At 41.0% G+C, this 18,609-nt stretch overlaps 1 protein-coding gene and 1 long non-coding RNA gene across 5 annotated transcripts in view; one reads left to right on the forward strand and one right to left on the reverse strand.

Moving 5' to 3' along the window:
• Positions 1 to 18,609, forward strand: part of PRKD1 (protein kinase D1) — a 258,627-nt gene that overhangs the window by 189,783 nt on the left and 50,235 nt on the right. For 2 of the 3 annotated variants that reach the window (XM_075926994.2, XM_075926997.2), the window contains exons 3-5: positions 4,055 to 4,186; positions 9,193 to 9,353; positions 15,436 to 15,459. In XM_075926994.2, coding sequence (XP_075783109.1) covers positions 4,055 to 4,186; positions 9,193 to 9,353; positions 15,436 to 15,459 — 317 coding nt within the window. The remainder of the gene's footprint in view (positions 1 to 4,054; positions 4,187 to 9,192; positions 9,354 to 15,435; positions 15,460 to 18,609) is intronic. The other variant, XM_075926995.2, reaches the window with a different exon arrangement.
• Positions 1 to 18,609, reverse strand: part of LOC142829117 (uncharacterized) — an 89,515-nt gene that overhangs the window by 53,984 nt on the left and 16,922 nt on the right. The window lies entirely within an intron of this gene.

Below are 18,609 nucleotides of genomic sequence, written 5' to 3' on the forward strand. Positions count from 1 at the left end.
TGACCTGTCTGTGACTTTCACTGAAAAGAAGGGGGAGGGAGGAGTGACAGCTGGAGCTCCATAGGGGGAGGAGGGATTGGCAGCCTCAGCCCCATAGCCATGGGAGGAGAAAAGCACACAGTCCTGGCTCCAGCCACTGACAGCTGAAGCCGAATTAGTCACGGAGGACCTATAAAGACACGGAATCCATGACCTCTGTAACTAAATTGTATCATTGACTCATATTTCAAAGGTATTTAGGCATTGAGGCACTTAGCCCAAATATTTTTTTCTGTTCCTGCCAGCCAGCTTTTATTTTTACATACAGGCACACAGTGAAGGATCTGAAAGTTGAAACTTCGAACGTAAATTATCCATGTTACCTTTGCTAGGTGGGTGGGTCTGCAAGTGTCTATCATCATAATAAAGTTACAAACAACGAAAAAATAATTTTTGAATAGTTTAAGGAAGAGCCTAATAACATCTTGCTCCTTTGGGGCTTCTCTCACTGGAAAGTGAGGTCATGGTAAAACATGATATTGGATCATGATTAAGCTCTTCTGAAACTGGCTTGCTGATAAATGAGTCTTCACTGGAGCATCGAGTGAATAGAAAATACTTCAGACATGCAACAAGACCAAGTTCATAGCTGCTTATATTTTCCTGGCTATTTGTATTTGAACGCTGAATACTTAATGCTTCATTAATTGTTTTGCATTTAACTTTGTTACAGATAAAATTATTCTGTTTAATATTCTGCTAACAGTCCGAATTAAACAACAAATACAGTAGGCCATCCCTTACATAAGTGCTACAAAGCTCAATTTGTATGCCAAGTGTATGAGCCACGATGATCTGTCAATTAATCTGCAGGGACCCCAGCTGAATCAATTACAGATTTAATAGAAAGGATGCGAATTCTTTCTTTACCACTTGAGTCAGCCTGGGAGAAAGAAATGATAATATTGATGAACAAGTTATAGGAATATATTACATGACCAGGATGGTGATAGTGACTGAGAAATGCTAAGGGAGATTAGAGAAGCTATATTTAAAAAAAAAATCAATAATTTTGATTGACCCATTTTGACTGGGTACACGTCATCTCAGAATGGGATGCAGAGATAAAAATTTTTGCCACCTTAAATTGGACCACTTGAAAATAATGACCGTAATTAGCATCTTGTATTTCCTGTAGGAACCATCCCTGGCATGCAAGTTGGTATGATCCTGACCAGCGCCAGCATTCCCTCAGTAGTTTGGCCTACTTGACAGTGACAGGTGCCTGGACAATGGCCCCTCTGGAACCCATGGCCATTTTCCCAAGGTGCTCAGTGGAGATGTTCCTATTCGGTGGCCTCTGCCACCTCTTCAAGCAGAATCTGATCCAGCAGCCTACAGCATGCAACCTGCTGGTGCTAAAGGCAAAGACCTGTGTAGGATTCCTCCTTTTCTTCTGACGAGGCCTGTGGCAGGACCTAACATAGCACCCTCTCACAACAACTGTAAGGTTCTTCTTAGGAGAGTGACACAAAACTGGATTTCTAGATGGAGAAGGTTAAGGAATCCTCCTGTTTTTTGGTGGACATCTTGACTGCAGCAGACCAATCAAGAGTGGCCTTAACAAAGCCTTATGACAAACTCCCACAGTGAAAAAGATAGAAAATAAGTACTTTGTCCTGGCTACGGGATAGGAATTTTTATATACTTTTCCCCCTAACCTCCTCCAGGGTCCTTGGCAATCATGGCTGCCAATGAGTGAGAGCAATAGGAGTTACTAGGGGCAACCCCTAAAGCAAAGGACTCAAAGAAGCTAGACCTGTTTGGGAGGAAGGTCTACTCAACTGGAGAGGTTGCAGCTCAGGATTGTGAACAAACAAGCAGGTTCTGACTTTAACACTTTGCATTCCTTATTAAAGTTTAAGGACTTGATGCTCCAAGAGGCCAGATGGGAGTTCTCCTGTTTGATGAAGGAGGGGAAGTCTCTAGTGATCTTCCTGAGCAGGCAAGGGGCTCAGGCTTACCCTTACCTCCATGACTGGCTGGTCAGAAGCAGGTTAGGACTCAAGTAGAATCCAGCACACATCTCATCTAGTCATCCTTCTTGGATATAGGCCTACTAATGCATATGCAGAAATCTGCACTTTAACTGGCAGAGAGGATAGAATTAATAAAAGTGGTGCTTAACTCTGTCCAAACCACAGCCTTTCTCCAAGAAGGGCAGATTCAGGCAACCATGATGCTTATAGAGCGCCTCAAGGATTACCTGATTATGAATTCATAGAATTCTCTCTGCATATCAACATTAGGGAGCTGAGGGCAGTCTGTTTGTCTTTTCAGGCCTTCTGGCATCATGTTGCAAGCAAGAATGTGTTGGCTGCCTCCTATCACCAGGCATGGAGGAGCTCTCTCTTCTCTTCTGTCTCAGGAGGCAGTTTGTTTGTGGAATTTTTTCATAGCCTACTTGATTCATCTCAAGGCCTCCTCCTACCAAAAGCACAAAACAAGCGGGCAGATCATCTCAACAGATCCTTCTCCAATTACCACAAGTGGTCTTTTCATCCTGACATTGTGAAGGTAGTTTTCCAGTGCTGGGGAACTCCCCAGATAGATCTGTTCATGGCAAAGCATAACAAGAAGTGACTCCAGCTTCCTTCTGGGTCACAGGCCCAGGTCACTCTTGGATGTTTTCCTTCTTCCAGGGATGGCTCAGTTTTTCTATTCAGTCCCTCCTAATCAAGTTGGGCACAAGGTTCTGCTGAATATCAAACAAGACCAAGTCCCAATAATTTTGCTTGCTCTGTCGTGACCCACCAGTGTTGGATTGCCACTCTTCTGGACCTCTCAGTGATTATACTGATTCCACTACCTCCACTTCTAGACTTGATCTCTCAGGATTATGGTTGTCTACTTCACCTGAACCTTTTTTCCCTCCATCTGACAGCATGGATGCTCCATGACTAATGCCCGCAGAATCTTCCCCCAAGGCTCTTACCTGGCAAAGTGGAAGTAGTTCTCCATCTAGTCTTCCTACATGTCTGACGTATATAATCATCACTGCCATTCATTTTAGTGTATCTACTGCACTTTAAACTGCAGGGTTTAAGTGTGGCATTGATTAACGTCCACTTGGAAGCAATATCTGCTTTTCACCTTTCAGTGAATGGCCAGTCTGTCTTTTGAACCACATCTCTAACTCTTTCTTTCAGAGCCTTGGGAGGTTGTACCCCTAGGTGAAGCAGCCAGTTCCCCCCGGAACCTTAGTCTGGTCTTATCAAAGCTTACAGGCGCCTTGTTTGAGTTGTTAGCAATGTGCTTACTGATCTCTATCCTGGAAGGTGATCACCTTCATTGTTTATATTATAAAGCTCTGATAAAAGATCAGTATTATTCTAAGAAATACACAAATGAGAAAGGAAAGTGTAAAATAGGCTGCAACTTTAGTGAGCATATGAGGGACTGGCAAATATACAGTTTGAACCTCTCTAGTCTGGCACACTCTGGTCCATGGTATAGCATGATTTTAGTTATCCAGATGTCTATTTTTTATGGGTGTGTCCAAGTTTCCCTATGGTCAGAAAAAGTGTGTTTACAGCCACCAGACCTGGCTCTCAGTGTTTTGTGCTGTTATATAGCACTAAATTACTCCTAAATGTCATCTGAGAGCCCAGTTAGCAGGGGAAATGTTGGTAATCCTGCTAGACAATATTATTGATGTTCCATGGTCCCGCAAATTCTCTGGCTTGGCACCAGTCAGGTCCTGAGGGTACCAGACTAGAGAGGTTTAGTCTGTACTTGGAAGCTTACTTCTAACATTTTATAACATTCATTTTGGTATAGGGTATTATATTTACAAGCAATTGCAAATATTTCTCTTTCTGTATATTAAATTCTGCATGAATAAAGAGTCGTTCTATATAGAATAATGACCACAAGAAAAACTCAAGATAACGATTATATTTAAATCATCTCGTAAAAAATATCAAATTACCTCTATTCATAACATTTCACCTGATAATACAGATTAGTTATGATATTAATTAGCTTTATCTTTTATCTGTTCTTGTTTTTACAGCTTCTGCCACATTTGAAGACTTTCAGATCCGTCCTCATGCTCTATTTGTTCATTCGTACCGAGCACCAGCCTTCTGTGACCACTGTGGAGAAATGTTGTGGGGCCTTGTGCGTCAAGGACTTAAATGTGAAGGTAAGTTACATATTCTTTTCAATCTCAGTCAGAGTCTGGAAGTAAGCATGTCACTCCTGCACTTGACAGGATTTCAGAATAAGGTGAGGACCAGAAGAATTCTAAAATAAAGCAGGAAAGAATGACGAGAGTGCATCCCCTCCTCTCATAATTCTTCTGGTCTCCAAGGGACATCCCATAATACATTGTGAAAACTGGTCACTTTATAGTGAGTCTTGAGTCAATCAAAGGGACCTCTGAATACTTACTAAGACATCAAAGCAGCACAATCAGTGCAGCACAGTGGTTTGTGGACATATGGAGTAAAATCCTGGCTTCACTGAAGTTGATGGGAGTTTGATTTCCATGGATCCAGGATTTTACACGTCTTCTAATTCAGTATGGGCTCTGCTGGTGTGAGCACAGTAGTGTGAACACATAGTTGATTTTGTTAAATTGGTTTAATTATGGAGGCATAAGCAGTAGCAATGAAACTTTTTCATATAAACAAGCCTTTTGATGATGAAACAGAAATTCTGATTTTGTATTTGCTGTGTGACTAAGAATGCTTCCTTATTTAAATATTCCCAGCAAATAAAGGCACATATATTAATGATGGAATTCATATATAGATTTAAAATAAATATTTGTGTGGTCTCTTATACTACTATGTCAAGTAAATGTTCTACCATTTTGATAGTCAATATATAAATGCATTCTTAGTTAAAAATTACTAGGAGTCATGTGGATGCATAAAGAAAGCACATTGCATACCTATTGGATGGCTTTCATTTCAAGAGACAATCACACAGTGTAGTCCCAAAGTTCCCTGTGTTCCACTGTAATATGTGTTCATTCCGTTTTTGGCCATTGAATAATATTTAATTAAAAATGAAGAACATGTAACTGAGATTTATAGTCAGAATTTTTTGCATTAAAGCAGTGAATCCCACATGTTAATTGTCCTTCATTATTATTTGTTATTTGTCGTTGTTGTTTTCCTCGTTTTGGGTGTGTAGCACATACTGCAGATTTGAACTAGGAAGGTTGAGAGGCATAGCTCATTGTCTTCAGCAGGGCTTACACTGACCAGCCTTACTCCAGCCATCAAGCAGAATCTTTAAAAAAATATTTTTTTAATGTGCTTAGCCTGTTTTAACCCTGGATCTTTTTGAAAAATGTTTGTGGCATCTCCATTATCTTCCCTAATATTAAATAACGATATGGAGCCATCAGCCTAAGTGGGGTCTTATGATTTGTACTCTGGGTGTGGTTGGGATGGATGTGCTGGCAAAAGGCAGAAATCATATGACTTTGCCTATGAGTGGAAAGTTGATTCCAAATAATCTCACTCCCCTCTGAATTGGCTCATTCAAAAACTTACAATCATCAGAGTAGATTATTTAGGATGAAGAGTTCAAAAAAGTGTGAGCCATTATTCTGGTGGGGAAATAGGCTCTACTCTCTTTCCTTTCAAAAAAAGATTTTGTGTTTAAATAAGTAAATTTGTATCATTTTCTGTCCTACCTAATTGATAAATTGAAATGACAGAAAAAAGACGGGAAAATAAATGTACCAATTCCTGGAGTAAAGAATATTATGGGAAATCAAAACAAGATGTTTACTATGGCTAAAGAAACGATGATAGTTGTAATAATCTTTCTCTTCCTGGCCTAGAACAAATGGTAGCAGAATGACTCTGAATCTATGGAACTTTTCTTGGGACAACACAATAAACTTTCTGAATGTCTGCTGATTTGGAAAGTCCAGCTATTTTATGGGTACATTTGCTATCTGTAATCTTCAAAATAGCCAGTCTTCTTTAAAGGGGAGAAAATGTATATCCCATCTCAACCATAGACAAATAATAATACTCTTAGTTGCATAATAGTGTACTGTGTGATGTGCAAAGATAAAGATTTACAGACTTCTACGGATGTTCACTTTTATGTGTTTAGTTACAAGCTGTGTTTACACTACATTATTTACAGAGACCTAGCTACAGCATGCTTGATTAGGATGCTGCAAGTCGATGGGAGAGAGCTCTCCTGTCAGCTTAATAACTCTTGCCTCCATGAGCAATGGTAGCTGTATTGATGGGAGAAGCTCTTTCACTGACATAGCGCTGTGCACATAGAAGCTTAGGTTGGTACAACTTATGTCACCTGGGGGTGTGAATAGTTCACACCCCTGGGTGACATAAGTTATACCAAAGTAATTTCCAATGTAGACATAGCCTTAATAGTATTTTTTTAATAATCCCGGGTCCAAAACCTTTTATTGACGGACATCCTCTACAGTGCCACTGGATTCAATGGGACTGAAATAGATAAAAATCAAGAAGGAACATAAAAACCCTTTTTGTCAGCATTTACTTTCTCCTGTGTAAATTTAGCCATTACAGGCAGTCCCTGAGTTACGCGGATCCGACTTATGTCAGATCCGCAGTTACGAACGGGGCTTTTCTCGCCCCATAGGACGAGAGCGGCGGGACGCCCAGATGCGCCGCGGTCCGCCGCCCCCATCCTCCGGGGCGAGAAAAGCTTCTCCCCATCTCCCTGGTCTGCAGGGAGATGGGGAGCAAAGCCTTGGAGCACGCCCGCAGCGGGACAGCCCGGGCGCGCTTGAGCTGTCCCCCTGCGGGCATGCTTCGCGGCTTTGCTCCCCGTCTCCCGACCAGCAGACCAGGGAGATGGGGAGCAAAGCCTCGGAGCACGCCCGCAGTGGGACAGCCACGGCGCGCCTGGGCTGTCCAGCTGCGGGCGTGCTCCAAGGCTTTGCTCCCCGTCTCCCTGCAGACAAGGGAGACGGGGGTGGCGGGACCGCCCAAGTCCTCCACGGCTTTGCTCCGTCTCCCTGGTCTGCTGACCAGGGAGACGGGGAGCAAAGCCACGGAGCATGCCCGCAGCGGGACAGCACAGGCACACCTGGACTGTCCCACTGCCCGCGTGCTCTGCAGCTTTGCTCTGCGTCTCCCAGGTCAGCAGACCAGGGAGACGGAGCAAAGCCGTGGAGGACTTGGGCGGTCCCGCCACCCCCGTCTCCCTGGTCTGCTGGGGGAGGGTGTGTGCAGCTAGTGCCCCCCCCCCAGCAGACCAGGCTTTTCTTGCCTACCCCTGGGGTAGAGCAGCTGGGGCTGCCGGGTTGGTCCCGCAGCGCCGCTCTGGACCAACCCGGCAGCACCCCAGCTGCTCTGCCCCAGGCGTCCTGATTCAACCGCTGCTGGTCAGTTTCAGCAGCGGCTGAATCAGGATGCCTTGGGCAGAGCAGCTGGGGTGCTGCTGGGTTGCTCCAGTAGCGCCGAGGAGCCGCACTACTGGAGCAACCCAGCAGCACCCTAGCTGCTCTGCCCCAGGCGTCCCCAAGTCAGCCGCTGCTGAAACTGACCAGCAGCTGACTACAGGAAGTCCAAGGCAGAGTTGCTCTGCCCCAGGCTTCCTGGAATCAGCCGCTGATCAGTTTCAGCAGCAGCTGACTTGGGGACGCCTGGGTTTCTTAAGTTGAATCTGTATGTAAGTCAGAACTGGCGTCCAGATTCAGCTGCGGTTGAAACTGATTAGTTTCAGCAGTGGCTGACGCCAGTTCCGACTTACATACAGATTCAACTTAAGAACAAGCCTACAGTCCCTATCTTGTACGTAACCCGGGGACTGCCTATATATGGTACTGCTGGATCCAGTTGCAAAGTCTCTTCCATTCACACCACCAAATGCCAGCCTGGGCTCTCTTCTTTATGAGATCTCGTCATCTGTGAAATCCAGAATTTAGACACAGGCGGGTGTGACTCAAGAACCTTTTTATGCCAAGGGTGAGTAGTTTTACAGGCATCCCCAAGATCAGATATATGCATGTTAAGTTTACCAAAAGGTGACAAGTGAGATCTCTACCAAGAGCCAAATGTCCACTGGTATTTGAAATTATTGTAAAATATAGGTACAGGTATTTAAGAGAGTATATATTTGTAGTGAAAAGTATGTTCTTAAGGTATATCAATTATGACAGATCATCAAAAGGTAATAAACATGCTCATGTCAGGAAGCAAGCAGGAAACACTTTTACGTCTCTCTGGCTGGAAATGTATAAGATCCAACCAAGCCTAACTGTAATATGTGGGAAGGAGTTTGGGTGAGCTCTGCTCTTTAAGACATGACAATATCTTGTTAAGTCTAGGCTCTAGAAATGAGTGGTATGATTTTATTTTTATGTAACCATGTGTTTTCAGTATTTCAACTTGCTATCTCTTGAATCTGTACTTAAATAACATTTTAATTGTCTGAGCTATAAACTTATCTTCGGGCTGTGTGTGTTAAGTGGAACAGTAATCTGAGCTGTATATGGCAAGCTGTTCCTCTGGGAGCAGAGAATCTGTAAATTCTGCATAGAAACAGCAGAGCTTCTACAGGCTAAGCAGGAAGTGCTTGTTGCCTATGGCAGCGGGGTCAGGAAGCTTCCTCACACTAATGGCAGGTAGAAGCCTCACTCTGGAAGCGTGACTGAGGGTTGTCCAGATCTAATCTGTATCTGAGGAAAGGCCTGTCTCATGACATTTTCTCATACTCTGGATCTAATTTTTTTCTTCATTGAAGTAGTACTTGAGTGATACTGGTAAGAGATCAGAGTATAGATATTTGTTGTGACGATTCTCACTTTACCCAGAGTATCTGTCCTAAGCTGCTGTTGGAATGTTGCCAATGACAACATGAAATTAAATCTTTCTCCCTACCTCCCATGTGCTGACTGTACAGTCTCCGAAGTGTCTTCTGCTCATAGGTTCTTGGCAAATAAAGGCCTAAGACTGAGATTTGGTCATGGTTATAACTTTGGGAAGTTTGTGGAATTATCTATAGACTGTTGAGATTTGCCTTGACATCTTTTTTTAAACCAGCAAAATTCAAAGCTAAAAAGTAATGCTGAATAACAATAGCTTGAGAGAAAATTAGGGTGCCATTTTTATTCAATATAAAAATTCATTTCTACTTTATTCTGAAATGATCTTTAATTAGGCAGTTTCGTATTTTCCTTTTCAGGATGTGGCCTAAACTACCATAAGAGGTGTGCATTTAAAATCCCTAACAACTGCAGTGGTGTACGTAAAAGACGACTCTCAAATGTTTCCTTAACGGGACTCAACACTATTCGGACAGTGTCTGCAGAACTCTCACCTACAACCCCAGATGAGGCTCTTCTGGTATGCAATTATCTAACTATTAAAATTATAGATTTGCAAAAGAAATGAAATTTAATGTTTTGGGTTTTGTTCTTCCTCCTAGACACAGTGATGGAAGGGTATATAAATTTACCATATTTTGTTGTGAAAAGGGTACCTTAACACAACAGTAAGGACGTTATCTTATCAGATTAATGCATATTTGTTAAGATTGGCTTCCATCATAACCCTAGTATAATGAATAATAATCCATTTTTGAAGTATTATTGTATTTGAGCATCTGGTGCTGTCACCCTTACTTAGATGAGTAGTCCCAACTGGTTGTAGAATTGACCCATATAAATTAGAATTGATGTGACAAATATGTTTAGCCCATAATTAGAAAAAAAATCTTGCACGTCAAAGCAGCATATGTATTGATTTGTGATACAGCAAAAAATGGCCTCAGGAAAACTGTTGAAATGGGGTCTCATTAAATATTTGAATAAGTTCTATTTTTGGTTGTATGTGTATGCATGCAGACTTCTTTCATCTGTATAATGCATAAATCACAATGATTCCTACAGAACAAACAACAGTTTTAACTACTAAACAGAATAGTTTTCTGTGCAAATCATCCTTTTGTATTTGATGTTTACATGTGCATCTTGATTTTAAAAAGAGTATTAGAGTTAGGAAAAAAAATTTAGGGCTTGTTTGCCTGCCACAAGCAAAGTACTCTACAGGGGTGTGATTTTTCAAGGACGTTAATATGCTGCATTCTGACTGTCCTCCATAGCTCCTAACAGTGCATTCTTATTCACGTTAACATTAATGTGCCATCAGGGTCTACCTGAAAGTTGGAGAGCTTTACTAATCACCCTGCTTTGTCACACTCTTTGTAGACAAGCACTTGGATTATAAAATAAAATACATGCATTTATATATTTCCTTTAAGAATAAAAAGTTAGGTTACTATATATATTTTTGTCATGGAAATGGATACCTAAATCATATGTACATTGCTAGAGCCCTGCCCATCTGTGGCTATCCATTTTATATCTGCAGATATTCATATCTACACTTCTCAATGGGGATATCCACCGTTCATTTTTGCAGATACAGATGTGAATGCAGATACTAATTTTGCATTCAATCAGAGCTCTATACATTGACATTTTAATAGCTAAAAAGCTGCACTGTGCACACAGAAATGAACCTAATACTAAATGAAAATTTTAAAACATTTTAATTCAAAAAAGAGGAAAGAATTCATAAGCATATGTGAATAATCATTATCTTGTTTTCTTTTCAATTAAAATGTTACACTTATTGAACTTGACATACAAAAAGAGTGTTATTCAAATGGCATAGGCCTTGTGTTACATTCAACATCATCCAGGAATCCCAATTATCTTCAAATGTCACTAATTATCATTAGCCTTAAGTTTCTTGGAAATTTAGGTGCACATTATGGCTACATGCATTTTTTAAATAAAAACTTAATTAAAATATCTAATAGAGGAAAAAACTTTGCAGATTGTGCTTCTTTTCAAAAGTTTATTTTAGAAATTCACATTTACTAATGTCATTACAATATTGATAAAAATAGAATTAAAGGACAATATGGCACTGTATCTGGAAGTATGATTTAAAAAGTGGGTTACTACTTTACATACATTTTAAATAGTTTAAAACAACTCCAAGCCTTAGTACTTCCAAAACCCCCCAAAAAACAAACAAAAAAACACCTCATATTGGATTCAAAAGGATAAGATGCTGTCTAGGAACAAATATATGTGTTCATATTTTATTATTTTATAACCCACTGTTGAATTTTGAATGTCACACGTGTGGAAAATGCAGGCTACTTTTGTACTTCACTTAATGTATGATTATATATTGAAAATGTGCTGTTCACACAAAATAATTGTTTCAAATAATTTTGGGAGGCAGGATGGGTCAGCGGGTTGATGACAGAATATGGCGTCTTTGTCATTAAGGCCATTTGTGTGTATCCAGCCCAGTTAAGTAATGATTCAGAATGATCAGCTAAAGTCTGTATGATGACTTACATTAGTGATTGGGTGTCATAGGGCACATCTTCACTCCCTACGTCAGAGACTGACATTCTGGCATTCGATTTAGCGGGTCTAGTATGGTATAGACCTGTAAATAAAATGTTGAGGGCAGCTCCAGCTGGCGCCTGTACTCTTTGTGGTCACAAGGACTAAGGAAAACCAAGGGGAGTGTTTGCTCCAATCTGACTCCCACTGTGTAGACACTGCCAAGCTCAGCTTAAGGTAAGCTGACTCCAACTATGTATTTTATGTAGCTGGCGTTGCTTACCTTAAACTGACCTTCTGGGTCTAATGTAGACGTAGCCTGAGTTGAGGATCTCAAGGATGCCATTATTGTGTGTAAACATAGTGGAGGTAAGCTTTCAGAACTGTCATTACAGAAACTTTCTGGAACATTAAATCGTCTGTACTATAGAATACTCAGCAAGTCTCGGGGGACACGGTAAACTTTAAAGGGATCTGGGGCTGTGGTGCAGGCTTCTGTATATACATACTTTGTTAGCTGTGCAACAGAATTTGAAAACTTTATTAGATTTGTAATTCTGAATAAAGGCTTGCCTGTCTGTCGTTAGGCATATGTTCCTTGAATTAATCTTAATTAATCAATCTTACTGTAATCATACTTAAAAAGTCCAAGTTATCACTCTAAATTTCAATCTGAAGAAATATAGTGGGTTCATAATTAATGTCTGTGCATAAATAATAATAACATTTCTTTACAAAGCATTTACTCTTACCATCTTACCATAGTTTAGAATGACATATAGATCAGGGGTTCCCAAACTTTTTGACAGGGGGATCAGCAAATCCATTCACGACCTTTTGGGGGAACCGGTAACAGTCATTTGCATATTTTCATATTTATTAAGCAAATGATGAATATTCAACTAAGTTGTTTCTGGTCCTCCCAAAGCCCTAGTGCCAGCGTTAGCAAAGCTTTTGATACAGTCACCAGCAAGTTGAGAGAATATAGATTGGATAAATAGACTGTAAGATGGATAGAAAGCTGGCTAGATCAGGGTTTCCCACACTTTTTACTTTAGTTGGAACCTGGTTTTTTTTCAGTACTGTTTTTTGCAGCCCAAAAATATAAACACACAGAAAAAAAGAATTAAAAATGAATAAATTTTCAGTGTTTCACCTGGCTGCATCCTCCACCCAGTCTGGGCCAGGGCTTGGGGGACCCGGCACTGCATGGGCTCTCCAGAAGGCGGGAGCAGGAGCAGATTGGTATCTGGCTAGGAAGGAGGGTGCAAAGAGGGATAAGGTTGCCAGGTGTCCAGTTTTGTACTGGACAGTCCGGTATTTGAGGCTTCTCTCCAGGAAACAAATTGAGAAAATACCGGACATATAAAATGTCCGGTATTTTCTAATTAGGAAAGTTTTATTACTATTAGGTGTATCAGTCCTTAGCTGCGAACTGCCTGGCTGGTAGATGTGCTCAGGCTGTATGAATGTGTCTTACCTCCATGAGGAGGGCCCCGACAGTGGACTTCCCCATGCTGAACTGGTTGCTCACCGATCAATAACTGTCGGGCATGGCAAGCTTCCAGACGGCGATTGCGACCCGCTTCTCCAGGGGGATGGCAGGCCGCAGGTGGGTGTCACGTCATCGGAGGGCAGGGGTGAGCCAGGCACACAGCTCCAAAAAAATGGTCTTCCTCATGTGGAAGTTTTGGAGCCACTGCTGGTCCTCCCACTACTCCATAACTAGCCGGTCCCACCAGTTGGAACTGGTGTCCTGCCTCCAAAAACGCCTCTGTGATGTGCAGTTGCACGGGTCTTGCTCCTGCACACAGGGAGAGGGTCTCCAGAATGAGCTCTGAGTCAAGCTTATGCAAGGCCAGGAAGGTAGCTGGCACAAATTGATGTAGAACTGCAGCATGGCAGTGTGGGGCCATCTCATGCCTGGGGCAGCTCTGGCTCCGTGGCACAAAGAAAATTGTTGTGGCATCCAAAAAAGCAAGGCAACTGTAGCAGGCACTGTGAGCTTTGCTGTCCCCTGAAGAGGTAGGCGAGCATCCAGCATAAGCAGAGAAATGGCTCTCCACAGGGGTCCCGTTAAGCACGTGTCTCATCAAAACTTCGGCACGAGCACTCGGAAGCAACTGGTGACCTAAAGTCCTGGCTGAAGTGGTTCCGGGTGGCCTTTTATGTGATCATTGTGGATGTTATCTTGCTTTTTCGATGCGCTTTGGCTCTCTCGAAAGTTTTTTTGGAAGATCTGTTCTGGAAAAGCTTCTTCCAAAAGGAGCCTGCAGTCTAGATGTAGCCTCAGTAAGGTGGTTCTGGCTGATAGAACTAGGAGCATGCAGCTGCCGCTGCAGGAGGAATTCATCAAAAATGATCTGACCTGACCAAAGCCCAAGAGAGTTGCATTGTTTTTCTGGTTGCAGATAAGGTTGTATGACCTTTGTCTTTCCAGTCTGTCCCCCTCATTTCTTTCCTCACTATTCTTGTTTTGTTGTGTCCTATATTTCATTGCTAGGTGCTGCAAGACAGACACCATGATGGTTTTATATTTGCTCTGATCTATGGGTATTGAACATTTTGTGGACACTCAAAATAATAAGATGAATAATTTGAATTAAAAAAAATTTAGAAGCTAGTTCTCTGTCTAATATAGATATTAGGTCCCATTTTTGTGAGCACAAATGTAAGTATAAAAATGCATGCATAAAACTTGCACGTGCAAAAAGATGACTCGTTTTAGAGAAAATGTGAAGATGCTGTATTAAAATGCCATATTTTCACAGAACATTCAACATTGCCTCTAATTTTGTGGTCTCAAACAGTTATGGGTGGGCAGATATGCACAGTCAAATAAATTTTTCATAAGTCTTCCCTCCAGCTCTTCCTCCTTTTGTAGTCTCAATAAAGTATGTGACAGTTTTCTTACTGAACTGATTGTATTGTATTCAGTCAGTTCTGCTTGCTTTAGGGATAAAAAGAAGCGTTAACTACTTTTTACAGTTAAGAGTAGAATTAATATGCTCACTCACTCCCAGCTGTGTTGTCTCTGCAAAGTAAATAGAGTATCTTGCAGAGCCAATACAGCTGAGAATAGCGATGTAAAAACTGCCTACAGTAAATTTTTAAATGTTTTGTTTAACCGGTTAACCACTGGCAGCAGGTGGCGGGATCCACTCTTGTTCCAGCACCACTGCGCTGTGGGTGACAAGGGCTGCTCCAGTCCCCTTGTTTAGGTGCATCTACACTGCACAGTTATTTCAAAATAACAATGCGAGCCTCGACACAGTAATTCCATTATTTCGAAATAAATTCAAAATAACATACAGCTTATTCCAACTTCTGTGAGCCTCATTCAATGATGCTTTTCCAAAATAACTATTTCAAAATAGCTGTAGTGTGGATGCATCTACACAGAGGAGTTAAAACATGGCACTTTGGTTATTCACCTTTGTAATTCAAACTATAAGGCAGTGTTAACAATCTCTTATTTTGAAAGGGAAACAAATGGGAATGGGGAAAAATCTCTTCTTTTAAAGTGAATATTTGTCATGGAAGTCTTTGAGAGAAAATAAACATGGAATGCCAGAATGTTTTAATTGTCCTTTTATAGAGTACGATCACATTTGTAACTTGTGTATAGTGCCAGAAGTATAAAGCTGAGACAACTTTAACTTCCCACTTTAGGGCACAAGTATTTACACATATAAATCGGCAATACAGCATATACATTATTTCTTTTGAGTCTATGGGTCTGCACTTATAGTTGATTTTTAAAAACTTGATCCAGAATTTTGACAGTGATTTTTTCCATTATCAATTCAGGGGTAGTATGCTGTTTATTCAACAGTGTGCTGCTTTTTCAACAAAATTTTAAGAATGTGAAGATCACAGAGTATGCTATATAATTTAGTAGCTCTATTTGAACACCAAATCAATTTTAATTTTTATATTCTACTGTGTAGTAGCCTCTCAGTATAAAATGATAAAAACATTCATAAGTAACATTGTTTTTCTGTCTTTTTTTCTACTTCTTTGTTTTGCTTTTTCCTCTTTCCAACTTGCTGTCTCAGTCTCCTGTCAGCCCTAGCTATGAGGTATGTACTAAATTTACTCCATTCTCTATCTGTCAAGAACAAATGTGTTAGAAGTTCAGCACCTTTTATTTTTCAGGCCTAAAATTAGAACTAGTCTTAAGACACAAATGGGTTAGTTCAGGTTTGTATGTCATGTTTTCAAAATTCAGGAGCATGTAGCTACATGGTATTGATTTGGCCTTGAAAGAGAGAATGACCAGGCACACAAGTAAGAAGTATGTTCAGATTCCAAAATGCACATTGTCCCAGAGTCAAGAAGTTCAGTGCTTACTGTTTTTTCTCTGTTGTATTCAGCGTAAACAAATAAAACTTATCTTACTATATAGTTTAGAAATGTGCATCCCTCCGTCCGTCTATCTGTGAGTCCATTTGTTCAAGAACTCCTCCTAAAACAAGAGCTATGCCCAGCAAATTAGGTGTGCAGCTTTCTCTTATCTTTAACTTAAAGCAAAGCCAGGGTTTGGTTGTACCAGGACAATGGGATATGCCTGTAATCTGATTGTTTCTCATTAAATGGAAAAGAGCTTGATAAGGACAGTTATGCTCCACAATGACCAAAGGAGGGCAGCAAGCGCTGGTGACAGTTACGCAGCAAACTGACCACAGGGGGGCAGTCACACCAGTAAGAGAGTGACCAGCTGAGGCCGGGACTCTGCAAGTTGCAGGCCACTGGCCATGGGTAAGTGGCCCACCTACCCCAAAGCCTCAGCTCAAACTACTTCCCCTCTCCAGTCCTCAGTCACAGCACCAGAGGGGATGGCCCCACTGCCACAGGCCCCTCCAGGAAGCATCGCTGACAAGGCAGAGCAGCCTGCCTGGCCAAGGAAGCAGCCGGTCTACCATGACTGTCTCCATCCACTGGGAGGATCCATTGGCAGAAGAGCGCACTCCTGCTGCTCCCCCCCACCCCGGATGAACTGCCAGCTGGGGCAGGACAGCACAGCTCCTGCTGCCATGGCTCCCTCGGGGAGAAGCCACCTGCAGGATGGCATAGCACCAGCTGGCCTCGGGCTTCCCTGAGCCCTGCCACACTTTCCAACCCCCTATTCTAAGTCTCCTGCACTGAGCCTCCAAACAGCCTACCCTCAGATCCCCCCCCCGAGCCCCCTCTACCTTTCAACCCCCTAAAAATGAGTTATGGACCCAAGCAACATTGAGTACATCTGCTAGTTAAACATAAAATTTAAAAACTCCTTAATTGGTTCTACTATGAAAAGAGATGATGTAGAAGTGGCACCTTTATTCTTCATGAGATTTAATATTTGTTACCATTGTTGATGTATGGGAAAGAAAACCCAGCTTCATTTTCAGATACATGGGAATTTTCAAGGCTGGCAGTGGCTTGGTTTTTTTTTTTAAGGTTTTACTTCTGCACTGTGCAGACTTCATCCGGAAATAACTATGTAGCAATAAACCCTAAAGCCCTATGTAATGTAATAGAAGTGTATACATCTAGTTTTCATAAGGAGAACACATTTCTATTTTTGTAATTGAGACTGCATGTCAAAGGTACTGTTGGGAAAATCCATGCTGAAACCCAGAAAAGTTTGTTTAATGTACAGAGTCTAAGTATTTGAAATGGTGAAAACTTGGCATCTTTCCCATTGTAACAGCTGTCTGAGATATACCCAGAGAAGAAGAGCAGGCTTTGAAAACTTCCTTGTTGTTGTTAGAAAAGGAAGAATTATTGGTCAACAGGTGTATGGATGTATTAAAATGCTTATCTGAATATTATATTAAGGTTGGTAGTGCGGCTATGGTAACCGCTTCCATAGTGGTTATGTGTAACTAAGAATTAGCTATTTAATATGACTGCAAAATAATATAGCAACATGATACAGGAAACCAAAGAAAATGCATATGGCAATTTCTTGTTTTTCATATTATATCAATTAAAATTTTAAATTGCAGCTGAGAAAACTTTGGTAAGACTTGGCATTAAAGACTCTATTCAGAACTTGATACAGTTCCAGCTAAATCTGCCTGGATTTAATTTTGCTATGCTGGTTATTCTTGTTACCTTTAAAGCAATACCTAAACATGTACATAGGATGATACAGAAACATATAGTACATATGAGGGTAAATATGGGAATCTCTTCAGGTATCATGACCGTTTACATTGTTAAAATGGACACTATTTGAAGCTGGCATTTAGTTACTGTACAAATTGTTTTGGCACAAGCTCTTTGATAATATAATGCTACAGTGTTCTATTTTCCCCTTATTTGTACTGAGTTGTTTTTAATTAAAACAAGCTTTGTGGTTTTAATCTGGAAATAACTAAGAAACAATAACCCTAACCCCCATGTAATATAATAGAGTATAAATCTAGTTTTCATAAGGAGAACACTTTCCTATTTTTTGTAATTGACACTGCATGTCAAAGGTACCATCTTTGGAATAATCCGTGCTGAAACTCAGAGAAGATTAATGTTGTACATTGCCAAAGTACCATATTTTAGCGTATATAACCCATGTGTTATGCAAAGTTTTACAAACCCCTCTTCCCCCCTCCGCCCTCCAATTGGCTATATTCATCCGCGTGTTATACAGGGTTTTTTTTACTGCAAGTGCAGGAAGACAGGACTGACTCTTACTTGATAAAAGCAGCATATTTTAATTAAATAATAGAGACAGTGATGTTAAAATACATTAAAATACATTAAAAGTTAGAACTTTACTGTGCAACTAGTAAAAGAATAAATATATGGTAAAACTGTTTAAAAAAGCCATCCTCACATTGTCATAAAATACATAAGTTCATTCATTCTGATTACTAGAATCAGTGCCAGCATCCTCCTTCTCAGCGTCTGAGTCTTCAAAACCATCAAAACTTTCCTCATAGTCACTGTCTTGAAAAACAGCCATTAAATCCATAACCAAGGCTAGGCGAGCTTCAGTGACAGTTGAGGTCTGTGGTGTTGAATCAGAATCGCTGTCATAGTTGGATTCAGTGCTAGAAGAGTCAGCATCGGGAAGAATTTCACATTTACAGACTCCATTGCGAATAGTAGCCGGTTTTATTCTGTGCCAAGCAGCCAGAACCCATTTGCAAACTTCCACATAAGTTGCATGATGCTGTCGACCTGCCGGAGTGAATGTGTCTTCCCCATTTGTCATCCAATTGTCCCATTCCTCTCAGATGAAG

Source organism: Pelodiscus sinensis, chromosome 5 (genome assembly GCF_052426305.1).
Source record: "Pelodiscus sinensis isolate ZL-2025 chromosome 5, ASM5242630v1, whole genome shotgun sequence".
NCBI lineage: Eukaryota > Metazoa > Chordata > Testudines > Trionychidae > Pelodiscus > Pelodiscus sinensis.